Source organism: Oryctolagus cuniculus, chromosome X (genome assembly GCF_964237555.1).
Source record: "Oryctolagus cuniculus chromosome X, mOryCun1.1, whole genome shotgun sequence".
Taxonomy (NCBI): Eukaryota; Metazoa; Chordata; class Mammalia; order Lagomorpha; family Leporidae; genus Oryctolagus; species Oryctolagus cuniculus.
The window spans coordinates 90217737-90243341 of NC_091453.1; the positions used below are offsets into that span (position 1 = coordinate 90217737).

At 42.0% G+C, this 25605-nt stretch overlaps 1 protein-coding gene across 2 annotated transcripts; it reads left to right on the top strand.

The window, feature by feature from the left end:
• Nucleotides 1-2972: 2972 nt before the first annotated feature.
• Nucleotides 2973-24575, top strand: NXF3 (nuclear RNA export factor 3). Of its 2 annotated transcripts, XM_051827431.2 has the most exons (22): nt 2973-3065; nt 3166-3242; nt 5066-5240; nt 5462-5612; nt 6212-6295; nt 6402-6506; nt 6632-6712; nt 6833-6902; nt 7060-7148; nt 7254-7361; nt 7523-7632; nt 9413-9449; nt 9807-9872; nt 9957-10012; nt 10157-10264; nt 10384-10442; nt 10551-10666; nt 10763-10805; nt 11367-11439; nt 21995-22177; nt 23048-23108; nt 23216-24575. In XM_051827431.2, the coding sequence occupies exons 2-22, from the start codon at nt 3239-3241 to the stop codon at nt 23267-23269; spliced, it is 1833 nt and encodes a 610-aa protein (XP_051683391.1). In that variant the 5' UTR covers nt 2973-3065; nt 3166-3238; the 3' UTR covers nt 23270-24575. The 2 variants fall into 2 exon arrangements, with proteins under 2 accessions (XP_051683391.1, XP_008271340.1); XM_008273118.3 differs by lacking the exon at nt 2973-3065 and having other exon boundaries at nt 3074-3242.
• Nucleotides 24576-25605: the final 1030 nt, after the last annotated feature.

Genomic DNA, 25605 nt, shown 5'->3' on the forward strand with positions numbered 1-25605 from the left:
TCTGAAATGGAGAGAAAGCTGCTCTTGAGAATGTGAGTGTGTGAGAATTGTGTGTGTGAGTGTGTGTGTGATAGTGTGAGTGTGTGTGTGTGTGTGTGTGTTGGGGAGATGATAGAGTTTGAGATCCAGCAACACAGACACACACAAGGTTGTGTTTCAGCCACAGAAACACAGACATGCAATACAAGTGCACACACACACACATCTATGTCCAAACAACTATTTTATTTTTAAAAAAGATTTATTTTATTTTTTGAAAGGCAGAGTTACAGAGTGGCTGAAGCAGAGACAGAGACAGAGAGAGGTCTTCCATCCGCTGGTTCACTCTCCAAATGACTGTATCAGCCAGAACTACACCGATCCAAAGCCAGGAACCAGGACCTTACTCCGGGTCTCCCATGTGGGTGCAGGGGCCTAAAGACTTGGGCCATCCTCCATTGCTTTCCCAGGCCACAGCAGAGAACTGGATCAGAAGTGGAGCAGCCGGAACTTGAACTGGCACCAATATGGGATGTTGGCACTGCAGGCGGTGGCTTTACCCACTATGCCATGGTGCTGGCCCCAAGCAACTATTTTAATCTGCTCCCATCAACCCCAATCTCTGTATTTTGTACATATTTCAAATACTGTAAATATAAGTGTAGTTATATTATAGTATAACTATAGTATATAGTTTCCTTTTTGGGCCCTATCCTTGGTCTCCTGAAGCCATTCTTAAGGCAGATTCTTGCCGGCGCCGCAGCTCACTAGGCTAATCCTCCACCTTGCGGCACCGGCACACGGGGTTCTAGTCCTGGTCGGGACGCCGGATTCTGTCCCAGTTGCCCCTCTTCCAGGCCAGCTCTCTGCTGTGGCCAGGGAGTGCAGTGGAGGATGGCCCAAGTGCTTGGGCCCTGCACCCCATGGGAGACCAGGATAAGCACCTGGCTCCTGCCATCGGATCAGCGCGGTGCGCCAGCTGCAGTGCGCCGGCTGTGGCGGCCATTGGAGGGTGAACCAATGGCAAAGGAAGACCTTTCTGTCTGTCTCTCTCTCTCTCACTGTCCACTCTGCCTGTCAAAAAATAAAAAAAAAATTAAAAAAAGTAAAGACAGATTCTTGCTGAATCAACCACTCTCCCATTAATCATCCTTGACAACCGACCCAGTTCCTCAGCCCCCATCCATCATATCTGATCACCACTGCCCACCTTGAGCAAGACTGCTGTTAAGTCAGTTTAACAAGAATCCCTCCACCCTTGACATCTCCTCTTAGTAATTTTCCATCCACTGACACCCTCCGTCTGCTCCTTGGCTGAATTTCCACAGTTATCCTTGTTGTATTCAGAATTGAACTCTTTACCCTAGTAGCATAGCACTGAATGGAACCTGTCTTTCCTGCCTTTAACGCGTATCTGACTCTGTTTCTCTCTGACATGTGCCAATTTCTCAATCAATCCATTAACGATTTTTTTCTTCACATTATTATCTTGAAAATTTTTCTGATTTATATGACATTTCAAAGAATAAGGGATCATGTATTTATGAACTGAAATTATCTTGTAACTCCTCACTATCCTGATTCTCAATCTGAAGTAGAGGGGGCCTATGACTGTAGATTGGTAAATATTTTCCAAATCTGTTTATACATGGAGTATTAAGTTGGACTTATTCATTCACAAATGCATGTTTACATTCATACATTCCTCAAAATTGTAATTACATAATAATGCTAATATTTAGCCTGTTTTCTTGTTTAATATTATTCATATCAATTATTAATCATGTTTCATTTGAGTGAATTTCATAGTTTTAAAAGATTTATATGTTTGAAATGTAGAGTGACAGAAAAAAAGAGGAAATGCGGGAGGGGAGAAGGAAGAGGGAGAGAATCAATGCCCACAAAAACCAGTGCTAGAGCCGGTGCCGTGGCTCACTAGGCTAATCCTTCACCTTGCGGTGCTGGCACACCGGGTTCTAGTCCCGGTCGGGGCACCGGATTCTGTCCCGGTTGCCCCTCTTCTAGGCCAGCTCTCTGCTGTGGCCCGGGAGTGCAGTGGAGGATGGCCCAAGTACTTGGGCCCTGCACCCCATGGGAGACCAGGAGAAGCACCTGGCTCCTGCCATCGGATCAGCACGGTGCGGGGATCAGCACGGTGCACTGGTCACGGCGGCCATTGGAGGGTGAACCAACAGCAAAGGAAGACCTTTCTGTCTGTCTCTCTCTCTCACTGTCCACTCTGCCTGTCAAAAAATTAAAAAATAAAAAAAATAAAAAAAACAGTGCTAGGCCAATCTGAAACTACGAACTTGTTTCCTAGGTCTCTGACATACAGCTCAATCTAGGTGTCCGACATGGGTGATAGGAACTCAAGTATTTGTGGCATTCCCCCTGCTGCCTCCTAGGGGTGCATCAGCAAAAGTTCAAATCAGAAGAAGTGCTAAGACTTGAAGCCAGGCATTCAGAATTTTGTTTGCTATTTCCTTTACATTTTCCAGGTCTCCATTTTCTATTCTGTTTCTGGAATGGGTTAGAATTAATTTCATTTTTGGAACATTCTTCTACCTTGCCCTAAATTAAAAAAATTCCACTTATTGCAAGACTTTAGTAAAGTGTGCATGAGGAAATTGCCCACAGTCCATCATTCTCAGTTCTATTCTGTTTCTTCAGGTGGCATCTGATTGACTCCAGACAAGCTCTTGCACCCCTTTAGGCCTCAGAAACTTCAGAAGTTTGTTGATCCTGAGATTTGAGTCTCCCTGAGGAATATATGGAGAAAAAAATGTAACAAGTATTGTACCTGGACTACAGTAGAAACTCTGTGTTCTCTGGGCTGGCAGCATAAAGAAATACAATGTAATGTAACCAACACAGAGCCTGGGACACAGAGGTCCCTATATTGGTTGCAACAAGTATGTGGGTCCCAAGCTTTCTGACTCTAATTGGCTTCTTTTGCAGGTGTGGCTCAGTTGCAAAGGGATCTGTGATAGGATGGTAGCAAACTCGGACCAGTAAGAACAGAACGTTATGTTTTCTCTGCCCTGCCTGGGACTCTCCTCTCTATGCCCTTGGAGATGGAATTTCCTGTAAGGACTCCATCTTGTTTGTGTGGAACTGACAAAGTGGTTTGGCGCCTACACTCAGCAGTTCCTCAGCAGTGCTTCTCACTCTTCTCCAAACCTTTAGCTCCAGAGCACCCAGTCTCCTCAACAGAGCCTGTGGGGACATCAGTGACAGGTAACTGCCTTCAGGACATGCAATGGGTGAGTTGGTCAACAAGAGCCCTTAGTCTCAGGTCTCTATAGGACAGGTGGGATTTTGGGGTCTCCTATCCACAGGAAACACAGCTTACTTCTCTTTAGTGGGGGATGGCAAAGTCCCATTCTGATTGTTTTCCACTCTTTAGATGACAAAGGGAAAATGGACCTTGAGACTACTTGTCATGATTCCTTATGGAAAACCTCCCCTCTTATGGTATGGCTGAAGTGGAATTGTCCACCAGTTGAGGGGAAAGTTCTGGATCATGTGCTCTCCTCAGGCCCAGGGTTTGAGGTATGGGGAGGTTACCTGGGGCAAGGGTTGGTAGAAATTAACATTCTTATTCATAATTGAGATGAGAGAAGGACAGCAAAGCCACTAATATTCTTGAATCTTCATACCAGTCATTCAGGGTAGATTGTATTACCCTCACAGAAGTTCCTTGAGACATGCTTTATGACCCAGCAAATGACCTATTCTGGAATGTTCCGTGTGAAGTTTTCTGTGTCACTTAAGTAAATTTGTTACTCATGTGTTTGTCTCCTCCATGTAGCTGAATTTTTATTGTCAGTTTTACCTGTTACTCTGAATTGTGTTAATGTTTTCCACAGTGACTGTGAATTCATATATTTCTCCATTTATTTCAGTTTCTGTTTTGTATATTCTGACTTTATATTAAAGCATATATACTTTTCTTAATATCTTTATGAGTAAAACTTTTATCTTTATGAAATCTCCCTCTTTCCGCAAATATTTTTTTTTGACAGCCAGAGTGGACAGTGAGAGAGAGAGACAGAGAGAAAGGTCTTCCTTTGCCGTTGGTTCACCCTCCAATGGCCGCCAGGGCTGGCGTGCTGCGGCCAGCGCACCATGCTGATCCGATGGCAGGAGCCAGGTACTTCTCCTGGTCTCCCATGGTGTGCAGGGCCCTAGCACTTGGGCCATCCTCCACTGCCTTCCCAGGCCACAGCAGAGAGCTGGCCTGGAAGAGGGGCAACCGGGACAGAATCTGGCGCCCCGACCGGGAATAGAACCCGGTGTGCTGGCGCCGCAAGGTGGAGGATTAGCCTAGTGAGCCGCGGTGCCGGCCTCCGCAAATATTTTTAAAGTGTATTTTTTTTTCTCTTAATAATATGATTATACAAGCCATCAGTTAGTTATTATGTAAATAGTATATGTTTTGGTATTTCGTTTTAAAACATTTTAAAAAGATTTATTTATTTGAAAGGAAAAATTGTAGAGATGGGGGGTCAGAGAGATGGACATTCCATCTACTAGTTCACTCCCCCAGGTGGCTGCAACTGCCAGGGCTGGACCAGACCAAAACTAGGAGCAAGGAGCTTCTTCCAGGTCTCCCATCTGAATGGCAGGGGCTCAAGCACTTGAGTCATTTTCTGCTGCTTCTCTCAGGTCATTAGCAGGGAGCTGGATCAGATATGGAGCCTCTAGGATATGAACCAGCACCCATATGGGATACCAACTCCACAGGCTATGGCTTAACCCGCTACACCACAGCACCAGCCCCACATTTTAAAATATTTTTAACTGAAACATGATAATTGTAAATATTTGTGGGATTCCTGCTTTTTGATATTTTAGTACATGTATACAATGGGTAATGATCAGATTTGAGTTATTGTTATATTCATCACCTCTTTGTGCTGGAAATATTTAAAGTCCTCTCTCTTCTAGCTGTTTTGAAATATATAATTAGTTGTTGTCAATCATAGTTAACGCTACTGTGCCATAGAACAGTGGAAGTTACCTCTGCTATCCAACTGCACTCCTGCATCAATTGGTACTTGGTATATGTTGTTCTCAATTTAAGGACACAATCGCCAAATTAATTCCCAACGAAGAAGACCAGGATGCTTGCATTTTTACCACAGAAGATTGCTTAATTGCCCTGAGATGGTTCGTTCTGGCATGTATCTTTCATCCCAGCAGCAGCAAGAAGGAAATCCAGCAACAAGTGATGCCCAGGTGGATTCACAAATAAGATAGTAAGTGACCAGTCAACATGGTTGGAATGTACCAGTCAGTGAAATGGATAAACCTGTAGTTAAATATGTCATTCGTCTCTCCAACTTGGCAGAGTGTGGGCTGATGAGACCATATTAATGATTGAACACATTTTATTGTATCCCTGGTATCAGCGTGACACATGTGTATAAAAGACTTTCTGAGCATATATGACTACTTGCTTTTCTCCACTTTCCCACAGCGCTCCCTATGCCATTTCATCCTATCGTCGGAGAGGTAGTTTTCGTAAACAATACCAAACTCGTGGTAAGATGGAGAAAGAACAAAATCTTCCAGAGAGAAGAATGGAGGGGACACAGGGTGGGATTTCGAGCAACTGGTTCAAGATCACAGTGAGTGCACTGGCAAAATGGATCTAATATTCAGAAAAGGGAAAGCAGGAGGAGTTGTGTGAAACTTGGGTAGAAATACTAGGGGCATGCCTGGGTCCAGAGAAGTTGGTAATCTGTCATTTCATGATTATGAATTAACATCATACACATTTTGAGAGATGATTTAAAGGTAACAGGTGGACTACAGGGATAATGGAAGGAGATAATGCAGAGATAATGTAAAAGCAAAAGAGGATGCCTCATTTTTATTTAAACTGCGTGTATCTGTGTGTGGGGCGGAGATTGATTCTCTGGGGTCCTTATGAAAAGAACATGCCAGATCTCGCTTAGGTAAGATCTCTTGAGACTTTACAAAATAAATTCATGTTAAATATCTGAAGTTGATTATTTGAAGGAAGTTAATAGAGTGGAAAGAAAGGGTATTTAAGAACTATCCATGTGTGATATCATGAAAGTTAGAAATAATGAATGTTATCGGGGTTTTTTTTTATGTTGTCTTATCTTAGCATTTATCAAAAAGCCTGCAAACAGACTTTTGGGTCTCATTTTAAACTTTAATTCCATTATGTCAGTCTCCTATCCCATTCTTTTGCTCCTAGATTCCATTTGGCATAAAATATAATGAGCAGTGGCTATTGGACTTGATTCAGAGACAGTGCAGTATCCCATTCAGGCCGGTTGAGGTAAGAGAAGACAGTGAGGTAGATGAGAAGCAACAGGACAGAAGAAGGGCCAGATGAGCAAGGACTCTGGCCTCATGTTATATTTCTCTCATCCCTTTCTCTGTAGTTTCACTATGATAAAATGCAAGCCCACTTCTTTGTTGAGAATTCCTGTATTGCCTCTGCTTTGAAGAATATCAGTGGCAAGATTTGGGACGAGAATCACGAAGGGGTAATGTGGCAAGGGCATGAGCTGGGCTGGCTAAGGGCAAGAAGTCAGGGCTGGGGTCAGGCCTTGCTTGATCTTGAGGCTCAGAGTTCCTGGTGCACATTCAGCCCCTCATATTTTCTCTGCAGATATCAATCTTCGTCACTCCCTCTGAGGTACCCCGCTCTGTGCAGGAGGAGTTGAAATTGGAAAAAGTGGAACAGATTAAGGTAATGAGGATTCAAGACAAGTTATACACACACAACCAGACCCGTCTGTCCCTTCTCCTCCTAGTATCCCTGTCACCACTTCACTCTCAGAGCTTCTGAATATCATTTCTACCTCTGCAGCTGACTACAAACATACAAGGTGATGCCTCCCAGCAACCTGCTGACATCAAGAACCTCAGCTCTGACCCAGGTATGGCTAACAGCAGTAGTTCCAGGTTAGATGAGCACAGAGTGGTCTGCTTAGGAGGGAGACATAGGGATTATAACTTAGACAGGGTTTGATGTCACCAGTGTACCATCTGGGCCCCTCTCAGTCTTTTGACTTTCTCTTCTTATCCTTCCTGGAGACTTGATGGCCCATAATATTGAAATGGCATCAAATCCTAGAATGTGCGAGGCTTCCTCCCTGCAAATCCATGAAGAGAACATGCCCAAGGTGAGGCCTTGGTTTGAGGGTGAGGTGGGAGAAATTAGCTGGAAGGCAGATTTGTCTTAGAAAACCTGTCTTGACGTCCTCTTTAAAACTCTTTATTCATCATAGGTTTTGACTTTGGACCCGAGTCACAATCCAACCTATCTGCTGGTTGGCCGGCCTGGCACTGCACAAAAGGCTACAAACATCAATAATGTGAATATCTCCAAAACTGAGGTGAGGTGTGATACTCATGTTGCTCTGTGAGCAGAAAGAAGGGCTCATCAGAGTGGTGGCAGGAGACAACAGGGAAATGGATTTGTAGGCAAGGGAGGGACCATGGATGTAGGTCCACTGCTTGTCTTTCCCACCCATGTTGTTCCTTCCCATAATTACAGGTGAAGTCTTTGGGGAAGACGGACAAGGAGAAAGGGCTGGATCCAGAAAAAATGCGTATGGACAGAAACCCCCAGGGTGCCACCTGCCCGGATAAGTCCAGCAACATAAAGTCAGTTGAACCCTCTGTCACCCCCTGGTTGTTTGAGCAGCCCCTGACAGTGCCACTTGCAGGAGGCAGGCCAGGTCCTCTGGGAAGACCATGAGTTAGTCTCTCTCTCTCTCTCTCTCTCTCTCTCTCTCTCTCTCTCTCTCCCCCCCTCCCTCCCTCCCTCCTCTTCTTCTGACCTGCTCTCCTTTCCATCTGGTCGGGTGTGTTTCTCCTGTCTGTACATCTGGCTGCCTCCAGCACACCCTCCCGTAGTTGTGTTCCGGGAAGCAGGGCTCCCTGTCCTCACCAGGGACAGAGATGCTGGAGACATGGACTCTGGTGGGTCCTCCAACCCAGGGCCTCGTGCTGACTCAGGCTTCCTGTCCTTGGACTGAGACGGGGCTGGCTTCCCTCCCCTGTCCTGAGAGGGGCCCTCCTTCCCCTGCTCCAGAGAGGTCCTCCCTGCCTGTTCCAGGCTGACACAGGAGCTTTCATGCCTGACACTAAAGGCTGAGGCTCCAGGTGGCTGGCAGCAGGACGTCTGTTCCTCTGGTGCAGTGCCGGAAACCGGGCTGTCCTTCAGGATGAACTCAGGTTCCTTGAGTCAAAGGGTCAGATGCTGGCCAGCTGCAGTAAGAAAGGACTTCTCAGGGCACAGGTTGGAGGTCAAGGGCAGTGGAGGGTGAAGTTGAGAAGGACAGGCCTGTCCAGAGCACCACTCCTCCCTTCTTCCTCACCACGTCCTCCAGGGGATCCCTAGGAGCCCATGATGGGTCCCCTTCCTAGGGTAAGGCACCAACGACTCAAGTACAGCTGCATGGGGATCTGGAGGAGAGAACACGGTGATCCTGAGAAGGTTCCAGGACCCTCTACCCTGTGCTGACCTGGGCCCTGACCCCTCACTGCTTGTGAGGAAGGTCTTCTGTGGCTACTCTATTAGCCACGCTCAGCTCAGACTGGCCTCATACAGGTGACAAAGGCTCAACCTGCCTCCAGGGCCTCCAGCCCAAAAGGTGCCTGTTTTCTTGCCTATCTTGGGCCTTCAGGTCCACCCAGCATTAGCTGAAGAGAAGGGCTACAGCAGGGAAGCCACTCTCTGCTCTCTTCCTCCCTGACCCCCACTACCATGGTCAAGTCTCTTCCTCTTCTCTTTGCTTCCTCTCCCTCCCTTGTCTCTACTCTCCTACATCTCCCCCACCTCTCCCTGGCCTACCTTCCTTCCCTCCCTTTCTCTGATCGTCCCTATGCCTTCCTCTTCCTGCCACCAGAGCCCTGCCTCACTCCCTTCCCTGACCCAGCCGCCTCCTGGGCCATCCCTGGGGGATGAGCTGGTCTTGTCCAGTCCATGCTTGACAGAATGGTGGACACTCTGAGAAGTAGCAGAGACCTGGGCTCTCATTCCATTTTCTGCTCCCTGTGGAGCTTCCCAAAGTGACTTGGCAGAAAGTAAGAGAGGCTGGAGAAGGAGGAAGTCTGAGCTCCTAATGGGGCTTCTTGTGGACTGGAAGAAGGGGGTCAAGGCAGCATATGTGGGAGCTACCCAGGGGATAGGAAAGGGAGGAGAAGGAAAGGGAGAGGCAGAGGGGAGAGAGGGAGAGACAAAATGAATGAATGAATGAATGAATGAGGGGGGAACATCTCTTTCAGTCCACAGGGGAGTGGCCCAGGGCCTTGAAGGGGTGGAGTCAGTGGAGTATAGGTGAGACACTGGATTGTGTCTCTGGTATAGGTGTGCTTGCTACTACGAGGCAGGGCAGCTCTACAGTTTTTCTTTTGTCTGTTTTATTTTGGTTTCTGGCAGCTCTATCCTAGAATTGTTCCCCAAGTTATTAAGCCTGGTAAGTGTGTTCCTTGATTATTGACACCCCTAATTGGCACTGACACTGCCTCCAATTGCCCACAAAACCTTTAGCTCCAGCCACAATTAAGTTTCTGGATCTGATCTTTAAACCTGAAGGGAGTGGTGGGCGGGAGCAGGAATAAAGACTCATATGCAAACTTGACAAAGGCTGTAGTGTTTCTTCACACACGGAATCTGCATGACAACCCTGACTGAAGTCTTGCCCATGTAATTTCCAGCTCCTGTTCACCTCTGCCCTCTGATATCACCCTCTACTGGGTTCCTCATCCTTTTATCTAACCACCCAGAACCATCTCCCTGCTCTGCTTTGTTGACTTCCTCTTGCTTTCCCCAGGATGGCCCAAAGTCACCTGGAACCCTCTGTGGCACGGAAGCAAACAAGATGTTACCAACTAGCAAGGTGAGGGGGAAGGATAAGTGGGGTTTTAGGTAGTGAAAGAGGAAGGGTGAGACCTCTTGGTCCTGAGCACTCTTTTGATTCCAGGGAAGCTTCTTCGGATCTGAGATACTGAAGAACGTGATCCTGCAGTTTCTGCAGCAGTAAGTACTCCTGGTATCATGAGGAGGGGGAGGCCTGGGACAGGCTGGGCCACTCAAGGCCAGGTCTGTTTTATGCCATTTTTTTTCATATTTCATTTGAGGTCTGACCACAGAGGTAGCTTGTGCTCATTGCCCCCCCCACAGGTATTACTTGTTCTATGACTATGGAGATCGCTGTAGTCTTCTTGGTGCTTACCATGATGAGGCCTGCTTCTCCCTGACCGTTCCCTTCAACTCCATGGATCTGATCCCGTGAGTGCTGCAGTTTAGACTTCATCTGGGGCCATGTAGCTGCCAGGAAGGCACAGGTCAGCTCCTGCAAACAGCAACACTGCCTAGATCACTGCTTAGTGTTCCTTGTCACCCCCTAGGAGCAGTCTGTGTGAGTATTTGAAGAACAGCAGGAATATCAAGAATGTCACGGACCGCCGTAAGTGTGTGATAGGGGACATTGGGTAAGAGGGTATAGAGGGGACAGTTGCAGGTTCCCAGAGACAGAGTGTGGCAGTTAACGACCTTCTCTTCTCCTTGTACACAGACCTGCGAAGGCAACTGCTGCAACACACAAACCATGCCATTGTGGATGTCCTCCGTGTGTTACCCAAAACTCAGCATGACTTCAGCTCCTTCTTGGTGGACATGTGGTTCCAGACGGTGAGCATCTGCTTCCTCCATCAAGAGGGCCCCAGGAAGCTGGAGCTGGATGAGAGGTAAAGGGGGATCCTGAGTGTCCGAATTCTTCTCTTTCAGGAAACTATGCTCTGCTTTTCTGTCAACGGGGTGTTCAAGGAAGGTGAGTGTAGAGTCACCTCAGAGGCCCCACCACTCCCTTCTTCCAACTGGCCTGCCCCTCAGAACTCACCCAGCCTCCCACAATCTGTTCCCTTTCTTCCTGTTCTGTGTGTGTGTGTGTGTGTGTGTTTGTGTGTGTATTCTCCTGCCTGCATTCTGCTCAAAAGCCATCCTAGTCCACACTATGTCCATGCCTTACTTCCCTGCACAGCTCGAGCATCAGGGACACAGGCTGTGGAGCTTGATGACACCATGTCAGGTGCTTACACTGTGACCTTGGGCCAGTTCTCTCACCCCTCGTTTCTTCATATGCAAAATGGGGCTGTACTAGCCATTTCTTGGAATCAAGTGACATTGTCAGGTGGTTTGTCACACGGGCGCCCTATCCCCAGGAGTGCATTTTTCCTGTTGCCCTCCCTGTTCCTGCCATGCTGTCCTGACCCCAAGTGAGCAACTGTCTCAGGCTGAACCCTTTCAGCATAAGACCCTGACTGGGAATGCTATGTGAGCAGACAGAGCAGGTGCAACCCTACAGCGGTATTTTTGTTTGTTGTCTTTGAAGTGGAAGGAGATTCTCAGGGATGTGTTTGGGCTTTCACTCGGACCTTCATCACTATCCCTACCAGCAATTCCAGGTAAGTGCTGTGTTGTGGATGCTACATAGGAACGTCCTTTCTTGCCGGGACCTATCAATGTGGGAATGTGGCAGTGAAGTCCTAAGAGTATCCCCAATATAGTCAGAAACCAACAGTGTAGGCTAGTGGTTATTGACAGAAATAATCAGGCTCTATAAAAAGGTTAACATAAGGTTTATTCAGTGCAGAATATGAATGACCTAGGCCTAGGAGACACAAACTTATTCACTTTCAAGGAATCTTGGAAAGTGTTCCAAAGTTGTCAAACCTAAGTGAAATTTTATGTATTCCATGACAGTAAATTTTCCTTAATCATTATAGAGGGAACATACAGTGGGATGTAGGTAGGTGGGGAAAAATTTCTTATAGTTTGGTGATAACTATTTTTAGCATATAATTGGTTGCAAACAGCTTTAGAGACAGGGTATGTTGTAAGAAAGCTACTCCTTGATTTTAAAAAGGACATTTCTGGGAATAGATACAAAAGAAATGTATAGATAAAGAACAAAAGATTGTGCAATGTTGTTCCAGATAGTTAGCTTGAAAACAGACCCCATGATGTACATTACTTAAATCAAATTGACCTGGTCAACAAGATTAACAACTGAAAAGACACTCCTCAGATAAGTGTCAGCAGATGTTTCTCTTTAATAGCTTGTAAAATTCTTTTCTTCAAGGGGCAATCTGTTCTCATTTTCTCATAATGCTTACATATCTGTAGTTTGTGCATATCTTTACCAACAACAATGTGTTTGAATTCTTTATCTATCGTCATTTGGAACTTGTGATAGACCTTATTAAAGATTTCTAGTACTGTTATTAAGTCTTGATTCTGTAATTTTCATTTTTCTTATGCCCAAGCCATTTTCATTGGAATAACATCATGGGGAGAATGCAACTTTAGTCCAACGAGGGTCTGGTCTATTATATCTAAGTTGTTATAGTACTTATTGGAATAGGGTGTTTCTAATTTTCCAAATATCATATTATTACACCAACTACTGGTTTTATTGTGAATACATGAAGTTTTTGTTGTGAACAAAATCAGAAAGGTTGGCAGTATCATTTTGAAGTCTTTCCCATCACAAATGGTCCTTTCCCATGTGTCAAATACTATTATTGATTTGTTGATAATAAAGATCACGTCTGTGAAAAGTCTAGATTCCAATTAGTCTGGGGGAATTACCAATTGTTTTCTCTTTTTCACACACACACACACACACACACACAGAGAGAGAGAGAGAGAGAGAGAGTCAAAGAATCTTGTTTTGTAATATAGCCCTTTGGTTACCCATAAAAAGTATCCTGGTATTATTTATTATAGCTCCTATACCAGGTAACTGGACAATGGAGTATTATGTGGCATTACTTAGTATGAAAATATGAATCTTTACAATGTCTTGTATTACATTTTCTGTCTAAAATTTTCCATAAATTAGGGCTCCATATTTTTCTTAAGTTGCTGAAATGTGCTTCAGCACTAGACCATTGCCTCATTATTGCTGATTGCATTTGTAATAACATGGGTAAAAGTCTGTTGGAACAGCATGCAGGCTCATTCTCAAAACTGAATTTGTGACACGGTTTCTATACTTTGTTGATTCTTCCCTATACATTTAATTAGAGCAGTAGTATCCTTAAGTAACTTTCCATTCTTATTCACCTCCCTAAAAGAGCATTCCTTCTATTTGCCTTATTACTGACAGGGAGAGTTTTTCTAATGAGTATCTGTCTTCATTGACTGAAAGTTCAACTTCTTTAAGTATCTCTAGTTCTGTGCCTATCTACACCAAAATGGTCCCTCTTCACCTTTTAAAGGGGAAGTTCTGGTTTATCCATCAGGAGTGTTGTTTTCATGGTGTAATACCAGCATTTGTGTGATTTTAGTAAGTTATCTCCATCCAGAATCTTCGAGATCACAAATCAGGGTCAAATGAGTAGCTTTAACTCCAAGATATGCAATAGTTTGCATGGCCCATAAGGCTTCCCAAACTCTCCCTGATCTGAAATCTTAATTAATTAATCTTAATTAATTCTCATAAATTGATCTGCGAGAGAGGTTTCAATATTTTTGCAGTTAAAGAAGAGTACCCTTTCACATTTGCAAGAGAGGTCATTGTTGCTATGATAATCTACACATGAGGCAGCTTTCTCCCATCATATACCAGTAACTTTTGGAGTTTTTCATCATCAACATAATTGCTAACACAATGTTCTAGTTGATTTTATCTTTCTAAAATTTCTCCTGTTGGTTGTTGAGCAATCAATCTTATAAAATGTTAAATCATAGAATGGATTTATGATAAAGACATCCTGGGAAAGAGTTTCCTCAGAATAAATTTGTAGTCTCTTGATTCCATCTGAAGGCTTTTATTGTATCTGCTTCTAAGTCAACCCAAATGACACAAGTCTCACCCACTGGAAAGTGGTTGAAGTCTGCAAATTCCTATTGATAATTGATAATGTGGAGTAAGATTGATGTATCTGGCAAGCAGAGTATTAGCCAAAGGGAATATTCTAAGCAGGAGTATATGCTAAAGTTTAAATACAATTCTAACCCTTATCATAAGCAAGTAAGGACATGTACCGAAGATAATGTTAAATATCCCAAGGGAGTTCTTCCACAGGTAAATTAAGATTTTCAAGGTCAGTGGAGATGTAATGTAACAATACATATGTCAAAAGCAAAGTGAATTCTGGAGTCATCAGTCTCCTTTGGTCATTTTAATATAATTGAGGATGAATATTGGTGACAACTTCAGAAGTCCACATTACATTGATTTAGGGATCAACAGGTGCATGCTTGAGGTGTGAAATGTGTATCCAACAGTTGACTTCTTTCAGTTTGGCAGCACAATAGTTATTAAGAAGTACTTGGTAGTATCCCTTCTCATGAGGCTATAGAGAGTACTTTAATTTTTGTGAGACTTATACCAGTTAATTATAATTATGTTCTTCCAACTACATATTTGGTTCAAATTAATGGTGAAATATAAAGATAAAACTTCATTTATTACAAAGTTATTTTTCTTTATAAAACATTAAATAAATATATGGACACAGCACAAGCTAACATTAAATTTTTTTCAGTTTGATCTGTAAACACTTACATTTATTACCTTAAGGGTGATGTCAAGACTTCCACTTCAAAGAACTATGGATTAATTGTGGTTATATTTATTCTTGTTCTTAAAGCAATTTATATCAGACAAAATATATTGAAAAATAATTTTCACATATGCATAATTATCTCTGAGAGATGAGAAACAAATGAAATAACTAATTACTCTAGTTTACAGCCTGAACAGAATTCCCAAGCCACAGTTCATGAAAGTAAGTTTCAGGCAGAGCTCAGTAGTCTCCCTAAGCTTAGAATATTCCAGATAAATATAAAATTAATACTTGTAGTTCTACAGAAGCAATAAATTTGTAAATTGAAAATTGGAAAACATAATTTGCAATCACATTAAGCATATGATATACTAAAGAATATGCATAATAGTATGTGGAAGGCCTGTAAACTTAAAAGTTACAAAATATGACTTGCAGAAATTAAAAATACCTAAACAAATGAAGAAATATCGTGTTCAAAGACTAGAATATGTAGTATTTTTAAGATACTAGTTCTATCCATTTTGAGCTACATTGTAAACACAATCCCATGGTTTTTATTTAATAATTCCAGTGTAATTCTAGCATCTAAATGGAAATGCAAAAAAATGCCTGTAGAATGTCTAAACCAAATTTGAAAAGGAAATACAAATGTGGAGGATTTAGACAACCAAATTTCAAGGTCAATTAGCATTTATAATTAAAACAAGATGGTACTGGCATAAAAGTGGAAAAAGAGATCTATGTAAATTATTTTAATGGTACCACTGGTTCATTCCACAAAGTGCAGAGGACTGGGGATGGTTTGCAAAATACAAATGTTGGATTATAGGAAAGATTATACATATATATTAAACAATTTCTCTGGTAAAGTGAATCCAACAATCATCATGGAGCTTGGAAGGGATTCCTCATATTGAAATTATTTTTCCCCTGTAAAAGTGAATTGGACACTATGAGAAACAATGACTTTATCAGCCCTTGTCCTGACTGTCGAGGAACAACTTACTATTTTATTCCTTTTAGTATTTTTTTTGTTCTACTTAATAGCATTGGTTGAACTCTTTAATTAACACACAATTATTATTAGGTGTTTAAATTTAACTTAAAAGTGATCCCTGTTAAATATAAGAGTGGGAATAAGAGAAGGAGGAGATGTACTGTTTGGCACATGCTCACTCAGACTTACCCCTAATGGTAGAGCTAGAAATGTGCCAGGAGATTCCAATTCAATCCCATCAAAGTGGCATGTACTAATGCCATCTCACTAGTCAAAGTGATCAATTTCAGTTCATAATTGATCATAATGATAGGATTAAGTGTCAAAGGGATCACATAAACAAGACTAGTGTCTGCTAATGCTAACTGATACAATTAAAAAGGAGAGAACGATCCAACATGGGAAGCGAGATACACAGCAGACTCATAGAATGGCAGATGTCCTAAACAGCACTCTGGCCTCAGAATCAGCCCTTAAGGCATTCAGATCCAGCTAAAAAGCCCATTAGAGTTTCTCAGGCATGGAAAGCCAAGACACGCTGGCAAAAAAAAAAAAAAAAAAAAAAAAAAAAAAAAAAAACACCTAAATGAAAGGTCTCTGTGAGTGAGATCCCAGCGGAAAGAACAGACCATCAAAGAAGGAGGTACCTTGCTCTGAAGGGAGGAGAGAACTTCCACTTTGACTATGGCCTTGCCTAAATAAGATCGGAGTTTGTGAACTCAAGAGGCTTCCATAGCCTTGGCAGCTCATGACAAGAGCCTCGGGTGATTACTGACGTCATAAATAAGATTGTCAATTGTTAAATCAACAATGGGAGTCACTGTGCATCTACTCCTCACGCAGGATCTTTGTCCTTAATGTGTTGTACTATGAGAATTAGCGGTAAAACTACTACTCAAACATTACTTTATACTTTGTGTATCTGTGTGGGTGCAAACTGTGGAAATCTTTACTTAGTATATACTGAGTTGATCTTCTGTATATAAAGATAATTGAAAATGATTCTTGATGAAGAATGGGATGGGAGAGGGAGTGGGAGATAGCATGGTTGCAGGTGGGAGGGAGGTTACTGGGGGGAAAAGCCACTATAATCCAAAATTTGTACTTTGGAAATTTATATTTATTAAATAAAAGTTGAAAAAAAAGGAATTATTTTTCCAACAAAATTTTGCTGTTAAAGCTATAGTCTTATGATAATGGAATGCAACCCTGCGTAGGTATTTGTGTAAAGTCCAATTGCAAAATCTGAAAACATACCATAGGTGAAGGGAAATTAACTTGAGATCCATGTAAGGGATTGCTAGGGTTATTTTTGTAGCACATTAAACATTTAAAATAAATTTTTTGAGCTGTGGGAAGAAGCAGTTTCCAAAGTATTTAATTGCCCAGGATATCATCTTATTGGGGGCCCATTGTGTCATATCATGAGTAAATTGTACTAGAAACATTTGTACTCCAAGAAGAAATATAGGTTTTCCATTTAGTCTCAGCTACAGGTTTTTATTATAATCTGTTGCCAGAACTGCTGTTCATAGGTGTGTGTGTGTGTGTGTGTGTGTGTGTGCAGGTGCACGCTAGTCTGTTGGTATTGTAAAAGAAAGAAGGAGTTTTATTAGTATGAAAAGAACATTCTCTTGAAACACAAGCCCCAAAGCAGCATTCTTGGCCACATAATCTGCAAAATTATTTCCTCAATGTTGGCTTTGGAATTTTCAGGAATTTTTATAACAGTGGACTGTTTTGGCATTTGTACTGCTTCTAACAATTCTGATACCTGTTGCACATTACATGTAGGTTGTCTTGAGGAAATAAGGAAACCTCAATGTTTTCATAACATGACATAGTCACGGGCTACCCCAAAGGCATATATGCTATCAGTATATGTATGGCAGTTTTGTCTTCAGCTAATTGGTGTGCTTTAGTTAACACCATTAGTTCAGCATATTTAGTTCTATCGATTTGGGCATTTTCTATAATATGTATTAGAGAGGTAGTGAAGTATTCAGACTGACAAGTCTCCCTTTCACACCCTAAATATGATCCACCGATAAATCATATCAGATTAGCATTTTTAATTTAAACATTTATTTATTTATTTGAGAGTTAGAGTTACAGAGAGAGAGGAGAGAGAGAGAGAGAGAGAGAGAGAGAGAGAGAGAGAGATCTTCCATATGCTGGTTAACTCTCCAAATGGCTGCAATAGCCAGAACTGGGCCAATCCGAAGCCAGGAGTCAGAAGCTTCTTCCTTGTCTCCCATGTGGGTGCAGGGGCCCAAGGACTTGCACCATCTTCCACTTCTTTCTCAGGCTCATTAGCAGGGAGCTGGATCAGAAGTGGAGAGGCTGGGACTCAAACAGTCACCCATATGGGATGTCAGCACTGCAGGTGGTGGCTTTACCCTCTATGCCACAACATTGGTCCCATCAAAACTGTAATTTATCCTTCTACATTTTATGTCCCTTTAAGGGCAATTGTAGCAAACATAAAGTGTCCTTTTGACAGGCTAAAATGGGTCTGAACAGAGTAGTAGATCATCCACATATAAAGCTGGATTTGTAAGGAAATTTTCTATCACATAAGTGTACCTTTAATATTTGAGAAAAGTAAGTAGAGCTTCAGTGTATCCTTGTGCCATGGCTGCCCAAATGTACTGGTGGTCTTTCCAAGTGAAATAAAATAAATAGTGACTATCTTGAGCAACAGGTATATTGAAGAATGTGCTGCAAGACTCAGTGATGGAGAACAGCATTCAGAGGGACATTGGAGTACTGTATGTGGTTTTGGGACCACTGGGTGTCTAAGGAGTCTGATTTCATTGATGACTCAGATTTTGTACAAATCTCCAGCTCTCCCCATGAGGTTTATTTTTCTTTATTATGAGATGAGAGAGAGAGAGAGAGAGAGAGAGAGAGAGAGAGACTCGTATCTACTTGTTTCCTTCACAAATGCCTGTAATGGCTGAAGCTGGAGCTGAAATTCAGGAAATGCAATCCAGGTATTCCATGGAGATGTCAGGAACCTAATTACCTGAGCCATCATTGCTGCCTCCCAGGGTCTGCATTGGTGGGAAACTGGCATTAGGAGCCAGAGCTGGAAATAAAAATTTGGCACCCTGATGTGTGATGCAGGTATCTTAACTGCTGGGCTAAATATCTTCTCCTTAACAAGAAGAATAAATGTGCTACATGGACTGGTGTTTGGTATAATGTTAACTTATTTATGTATTCTTGAATTATAGGTTTTATTCTTAATATAGCCTCAAGTCTAAGAGGATATTATCTGATGTTAAGAAAAACTTTGAGTTACCTATAGTCATCTCTATGAGTGTGGCAGATTTAATTTTGTCTATGTCTGTAATAGAAAGGGCCATACGGTGTGTAGTATGAGGGATCCTAGTATCATTTAAACTTAAGAACATTTCTCTTTTTATAAAATGAAATATAGGTTTCATGAATTTCTAAAACATCTCTATTTATTGGGTGAAGAGAGGACCTATCTAAGTTTATTGCAATCACTTTTTATGTTCTCAGGTTTTTAAAAATAGTGTTTCCAGTTTTAGATGTTTGAGTTGAAAGGTTTTATGATTTTCTCTCACCAGGGAACTTAGCTACTTTCATTACAAGCACATGATTTTGGAGAATTCCTTCCTTCCTTCCTTTCTTCCTTCCTTCCTCTCCCTGACTCTCTCTCTCTCTCTCTCTCTCTCTCTCTCTCTCTCTCTCTCCTTCTCTCTCGGATAATTTCTGAGCTAGAATTTATCAGTGGGAAGATATGCCCAGGGTACATTCTTTTTGTTAGGGTAGTTCATTCGACAACAAACTTTTCTGTGAAGCCAAAATTGAGAAGGGTGTCATTTCAGTGATTTTCAGGGGGAAGTTTCAGGTGTCATTTAAAGGTCATTTCAAAGCAAATTATAAGAATCAGGAATAGTTTCATTGGGATTTATCTTGCACTATTGTCTGTTAGACCAGTCTATGACTCAAGAACATGCTTTGAACAGCACTGTACATAATGGATCACCAAACTCCCTGCAAGCATTCCAGGCATCAACATCTATCTTCTCAAAATCATCTACTGATTTCTTCCAATATGTTGACTAAGCCATTCTTCAGATTTACTCCCTGACGTCAACAATTGAATTAACTGATATAGGTCAAGAGTACCCAGGGTCATAAGTTCTGAGAGTAATCTGAAATCCTTTGGCAAATCCTAGCAGGTCTTGTATTGGACTAGGGAACCTGAGACTAAGGCTTTTAATTCTGTTTTTGTCCAAGAAGCATGGATAGTACTTGGTTCCCCATGTCCATTGGGTTTGGTTCTAAAAGAAGTAATTACAGCATTTGTCACTTCATCTAGGTTTTCTTTATTTTAATTAATTGGCGGTGAGAGTTCAGATGGAGGAGAAAGAAGAAAGTAGGGATCCAGAGTATGAGGTAATTCCAAGAGAAGGATAGAGATGAGCTATAGGTTGATAAAGTGGGCATGAAAATTCAAAGGTGGTTGATTTTTGTGTTACAACTTCAGTTACCTTTTAGAGTTCTGAGACACTTTCCCAAATTTTTTATCCAGTTCTTACAATGAGGTTAATTTATGATTTCCTCTATTTGATGCCTCAAGATAACAGTCAAAACAACTTTCACATTTTTTATCTTTTGTTCAATATGTTAGTCTTTATAGCTCTGACCTAAGAAAGCCTAACTTTGAAATATCAAATGTTCCCCCATTTTAGAATGATCTTTTGTAAGACTGTCCCATTTACTGAAATACTTGCAGGTAAATGCACTATAGTTACTAAACATAAAGCCAGTTCATGTGCCAGAAGGAGGTTGACCTTCTTGTTTCTTGGTTTTTGAAATCTGATTGCCCAATTTTGGAGGAGAGTTACTGGACTCTCCTGAACTATTAATCATTTGTGGTGGATGAGAATGTGCTATTTGGGGTATTTTTCTTTACCTATCTCATGTGTCTCGGTTTTCTTCCCACAGAAGGCTCAAAATGCCTGGTGATTAGCCTCTATATTTGTTTCTTGGATGAGCGTATTTTAATTATCTGGTTGGAGTTCCCTGGAGGGCCACTGAAGATCATAGGAGGATAACCTGGAAACTCCGACTAGATCCTTTGTCATCCAGGGGTACTTTTTGTCTGGGAGGAGCTGATGAACTCAGCCTTTCAGTTTTTGCTGGAAAAGCTAGTAAAGTCCAATATTTCTTCTAGCTTAATTACAGTCAACTGAAAGGAACAAGAAGATACTTCTTTGATGCATGATTTAAGATTATGAGAAAAAAAGTTTCCTTACAATTTCTGAACAAAAAAAGACAAAAATAACCAAGAATCTAAGGGGAAATCAACCAAAGAAGAGAGGTCTGGAGGCCCAGAAGGACTTACCTATTCCTCCCAAGGGTGAAGTTCAGGATCAGTGTGGCATAAGGAACCTGAGCTGGCATAAAGTGCCAATTCAAGTGTGACTCCTCTGGTGGTCCCAGGTCTTCTCTAGGGCACCAACAATTGTCGATGGAAATAACAATAGGCTATGTAAAAAGGCTAACATAAGGTTATTCATGCAGATTATGAGTGACCTAGATCCAGGAGACACAAACAGAACAGCCTGTATGACGTCGTGGAAAGTGTTCCAAAGTGACCAGATTTTAGTTAGAATGTATGCATTTTATAACAGTAAATTTTCCTTTATCATTAAACAGTAAGCATAAGTTGAGTTGGTCTGCAAAGGTAGACTTAGGTAAGTGGAAGAAAATTTCTCATAGGTCAGAGGCTGTTGCTTTTGTAGCATGCTTTGTAACAAACATCTTTAGGGCATTGTGTGTTGAAACAAAGGCTACTGATTAATTTTAAGAAGGACATTTTGGGGAATAGATATGAAAAGGAATGTACAGATAAAGAAAGGATCTTAGTGTTCTAGATGGCTAAGATGAAAACAGACCCTTTACTCAACTCACATTGACCTAGTGGTAACTCCTCACATAGGTCTCTGTAGATGTTTCTCTTTAATGCTTTGCCAGTTTTTTTTTTAATGGGCAGTTTGTTCTCATGGTTAAGAGCATGAGCTCTGGAACTAGTATGGATTCTTTCCTGGTGTAGAATTCACTTGATGTTTGACTTTCGTCAAACATGCCTCCATATCTCAGGATCTTCCTCTGAAAATGATGACTACACTGTCCACTTTTTTTTGACTATTGTAAAGGGTGAATGTGAATGTAAATGCACCCCTGGGTTATGGGTGAATCTACAAATCTAGTGAAACATGTAGACAATCTTTCCAAAGGTGGGCTTTTGTTGGAGGGTTAGAGAGTACCCACGAAGGAATCTGGGAGGCAATCACAGTATTGATATGGAAAGAATCTGGTTACTGAGCAGTGGGGGCAGCATTGCTGGGGGTGTGGGAATGTCTATTTGTTCAGTTATCTGAGAGCTCATTTGTCTTCCAGCCTGTGCATCATGAATGACAAGCTGTTTATGCAGAACACCAGAACCCGAGAGCCTCAGAGTGCCTTCTCCATCTCAGTGCCCACACCCTGCTCCAGCTCCATGCCTACTCTCTCTCAGGCACAGCAAGAAATGGTGCAGGCTTTGTCCATTCAGTATGGAGTGAACCTCGAGTGGTCTCAGAAGTGAGTGTTAGGTGTGAACTGCCATAGATATGAGCTGAGAGGAATGGAGGAATGAATAATGGAACTTTGCAGCTAATTGGTTTTGCTTCTTTACCTCATTCATTACCACACTGAAAATTTCTCTTAGTACATATTGAACTACCTTGTTGTTTTGAACAAGTGTGTGTTACCTTCATGAATTCCATGGCCCAGTTCCTTTACTGGGAAACTGTCGCTCCCCCTCTTCGTGGAGGAACGACACAGGACCCTGCGCTGTTCTTTCGTCTGCTCGGCCCTCCCCGGGTTTGCTGCTGGTTCTTCCCGGGTTGGCTACTATCCCTTCCACCTCCGTGGAAGGGCAGTTCCCCCTGGCCACATTCCCCACTTCCGCAGGGGAGCGGCACACCGCCGGCCGGCTTTCTCGGGGGCTGCACAGGTGTTCCCCTTAGATGTTCCCCTTAGATGTTTCCGGTGCATGCCGTCTCTCTCCTCCTTTATAGTCCTCCTCTGCCAATCCCAACTCGGCTGCCCACATGCCGAGTACGCTGCTCTCCTCCAATCGGTAGCAAGTCCTACAGTTTATTGGTTGAACTGGAGGCAGCTGTGCGGAAGCTGTTTACTTCTCTCCCAGCGCCATATTGTGGGAGAGCAGATGCATAGAATAAGTCCCAATTCCAGTAACTTAGTCTAGTCCGAATTGCTCCCCACAGGAAACATTTGTTTTTCGGGATTTTTCTCTATAACACAGTGTGCCACAGGGTTCATTCTGCTGCATGTGTTGCAGTAAACAAGGAGGCATGTCAACATCACATAGATTAAGAAATGGTACTGTGTTGTCAGAGTATCTCCACTGGATTCTAATGGATGTCATGTGTCTTTTCTGCACTCCAGATGTCTTCATGACAACAACTGGGATTATGCCAGAGCTGCTCAGTTTCTCACTCTGCCCAAGGTGAGGTCTGGCAATTACAGTCAAGAGAGAAAAGTCAGGGTGGCCTGAGGATGGTGCCAAGGCCTTGGCTCTGTTAATTTTCCATCTCTCCTCTTTACTTCTTCCAGGTCAAGGGCAAGATGCCAGGGGAGCCTCTCAAACAGGCTGATCCAAGATCATGAGAGTAAAGCCCTGAGAAGTACCCAGTGTAATCATCATGGTCAGCAGCAGCAATAGCAGCATCTTCATCATCTTTGTTTTTTTTTTCTAGTATAAATATTTCCCCATGATTGAACTTAGAGGCCTCGAGGGGGCCAGGAAGTCAAAGTCTATCTTGTAGGGCTGAGCCACATCCATTCAAAGGGCCAGTTGTTTTGTGTATGTGGGTACTTTCAAAAAGTTTGTGAAAAAGTTCATGTTATGAAAAAATCATGCATGGATTTCAAGCTTTTTTTCACACCCAAACAAACATCTCTCTAAAAAAGATTTAGTTACTTATTTGAAAGGCAGAGTGACAGAGTGAGCAAACAAGCGAGCAAGTGAGCAAGAGGTCTTCCATCTGCTGATTCATTCTTCAAATACCTCCAACCACTTGGATTGGGCCAGGCCAACGTCAGAGCCCAGAACTCCCTCTGGGTCTCCCACATGGGTGGTAGGGGTCCAAGCACCTGGACCATCTTCCACTGTCTTCTGAAGGCACATTAGCAGGGAGGTGGATGGGAAGTGGAGCAGCTGGAACTCAAACCAGCACTCTGATATGGGAGACCAATATCACAAACCACAGCTAAACAATACCTATTCTGCTGCTAAACTTATATTTTAATTCCATATTTCTACATATTTTAAACTGCCTTCATATTTGTCCCTCCTCCCTAGGATATTTGTTTCTATTCATAATAAAGTGTGTTTTGCCTGTTATGTTAAGTCCCTGCAAAAAATCCATTGGATACAGGCTTTATCTCTGTTCTACAGAGGAAAAAAGACTGCTGGGAAACAGTGGAGTACAGACTCAAATCCAGTACAGGAAATAGTATTCTTTTCTTATCCACACAAATATATTAAATTTGAAAACAACCCACTTGGGGAAAAAAATAAGCAGTACTAAAGAACATATGGAAACCTGTGAAGAAAATATTGCCCATAAATGTGACTGACATATAATTAATATGATTAATATATAAAATGACATATAATTACATCTGAAATATATAAAATCAGTAGAGAGAAGGGAAATTGATATCAACTTAAGTTGTTATTAAAAGCAACAGTAATGCCTGGGAAGTGTATGAAAAGTTATTTAGCCATAAAAACTACTAACTTAACTACAAATGTGATAAAATGTTAATTTAGAAAAGAAAGCTAAAGCTTGCTAATTTTAGAAAAAATGCATTTAATTTATATCTTCCTGAACAGGTGTGTGCAAGTATGTGTCTCTATTTTGATGTATTAATTTCTTAAATCTGTCATAATAAAGTAACTCAAACTGGATGGCTTAAGGCTGCATAAGTTTATTTTCTCAAAGTTCTAGAAGTCAGAAATAAAAAATCAAGGAATATACAATGGAACCATGTTCCTTGCAAATCTCTGAGGGAGAATCCTCCTGGGCTTTTCCAGATTCTGGTGTTCTTTGCCTTGTGGCTGCATAGCTCATATTTCTGCCTCCCTTTTCACATCATCTTACATTCGCCTCTGCGTTTTTCCTTTTCTCATTCAAGGTCATCCTTTATCAGATGTAGCGCTCACTCTAGCTCACAGTGTCATCTCAAGATACTTACCTTACTACCTGAAAATACTTTATCCTAAATAAGATCATATTCTCCGGTTCCAGGAGGACATATATTTTGGAGACTGTTTTTCAGCTCCCTACTTTGTACCCCTGAAAATGTTCATCCATTGCATGTGAAAAATACACTCTCTCCATCCCACCAACTTCTGAAGTTAATGAATTCCAATATCAACTCTAAGTCAAATATACTATCTTAATATTTTCAACTAAAAAAAGTCTCAAATTGCATCATCTACATTATCTACATCAGTTATTGGTGAGACTATTGAGTATGATCCACGTGGGACCAAAACTTCTCTTCAGCTGAGGACTTTTAAAGCCACAACACCTCTACTTCCTAAATTATTAATGGGACAGGCATGGGATACACATTCCAATTATGAAAGGGAGAACATGAAAATATTAAAAGGGTCCCATGCAAGTTTAAAATGTAATCCATTAGATTTCGAGACCTGGTAATTATCTTCTGTGATTCAATGCCTTGTTCTCTGAGCCAATAGAAATGTCACTGCTCTCTCTGGTCTCTGTATCTCTGGTTCTGGTCTTTTAGTCATTCTTCCTTTCCCTTGAAGGATGACACATGTTAGCAGCCATATAGCTCTTTCATTCTTTTTACTGCAAGTAAAATTCCAGACATCTCACAGCCTTCCTTACTTTTGTCTTTCTTTTGTTGCCCTGAGGTCAAGCTGGCAGTGTTTTTGGTGGTGCCATCAGACAAGAGGGCTTTCCACA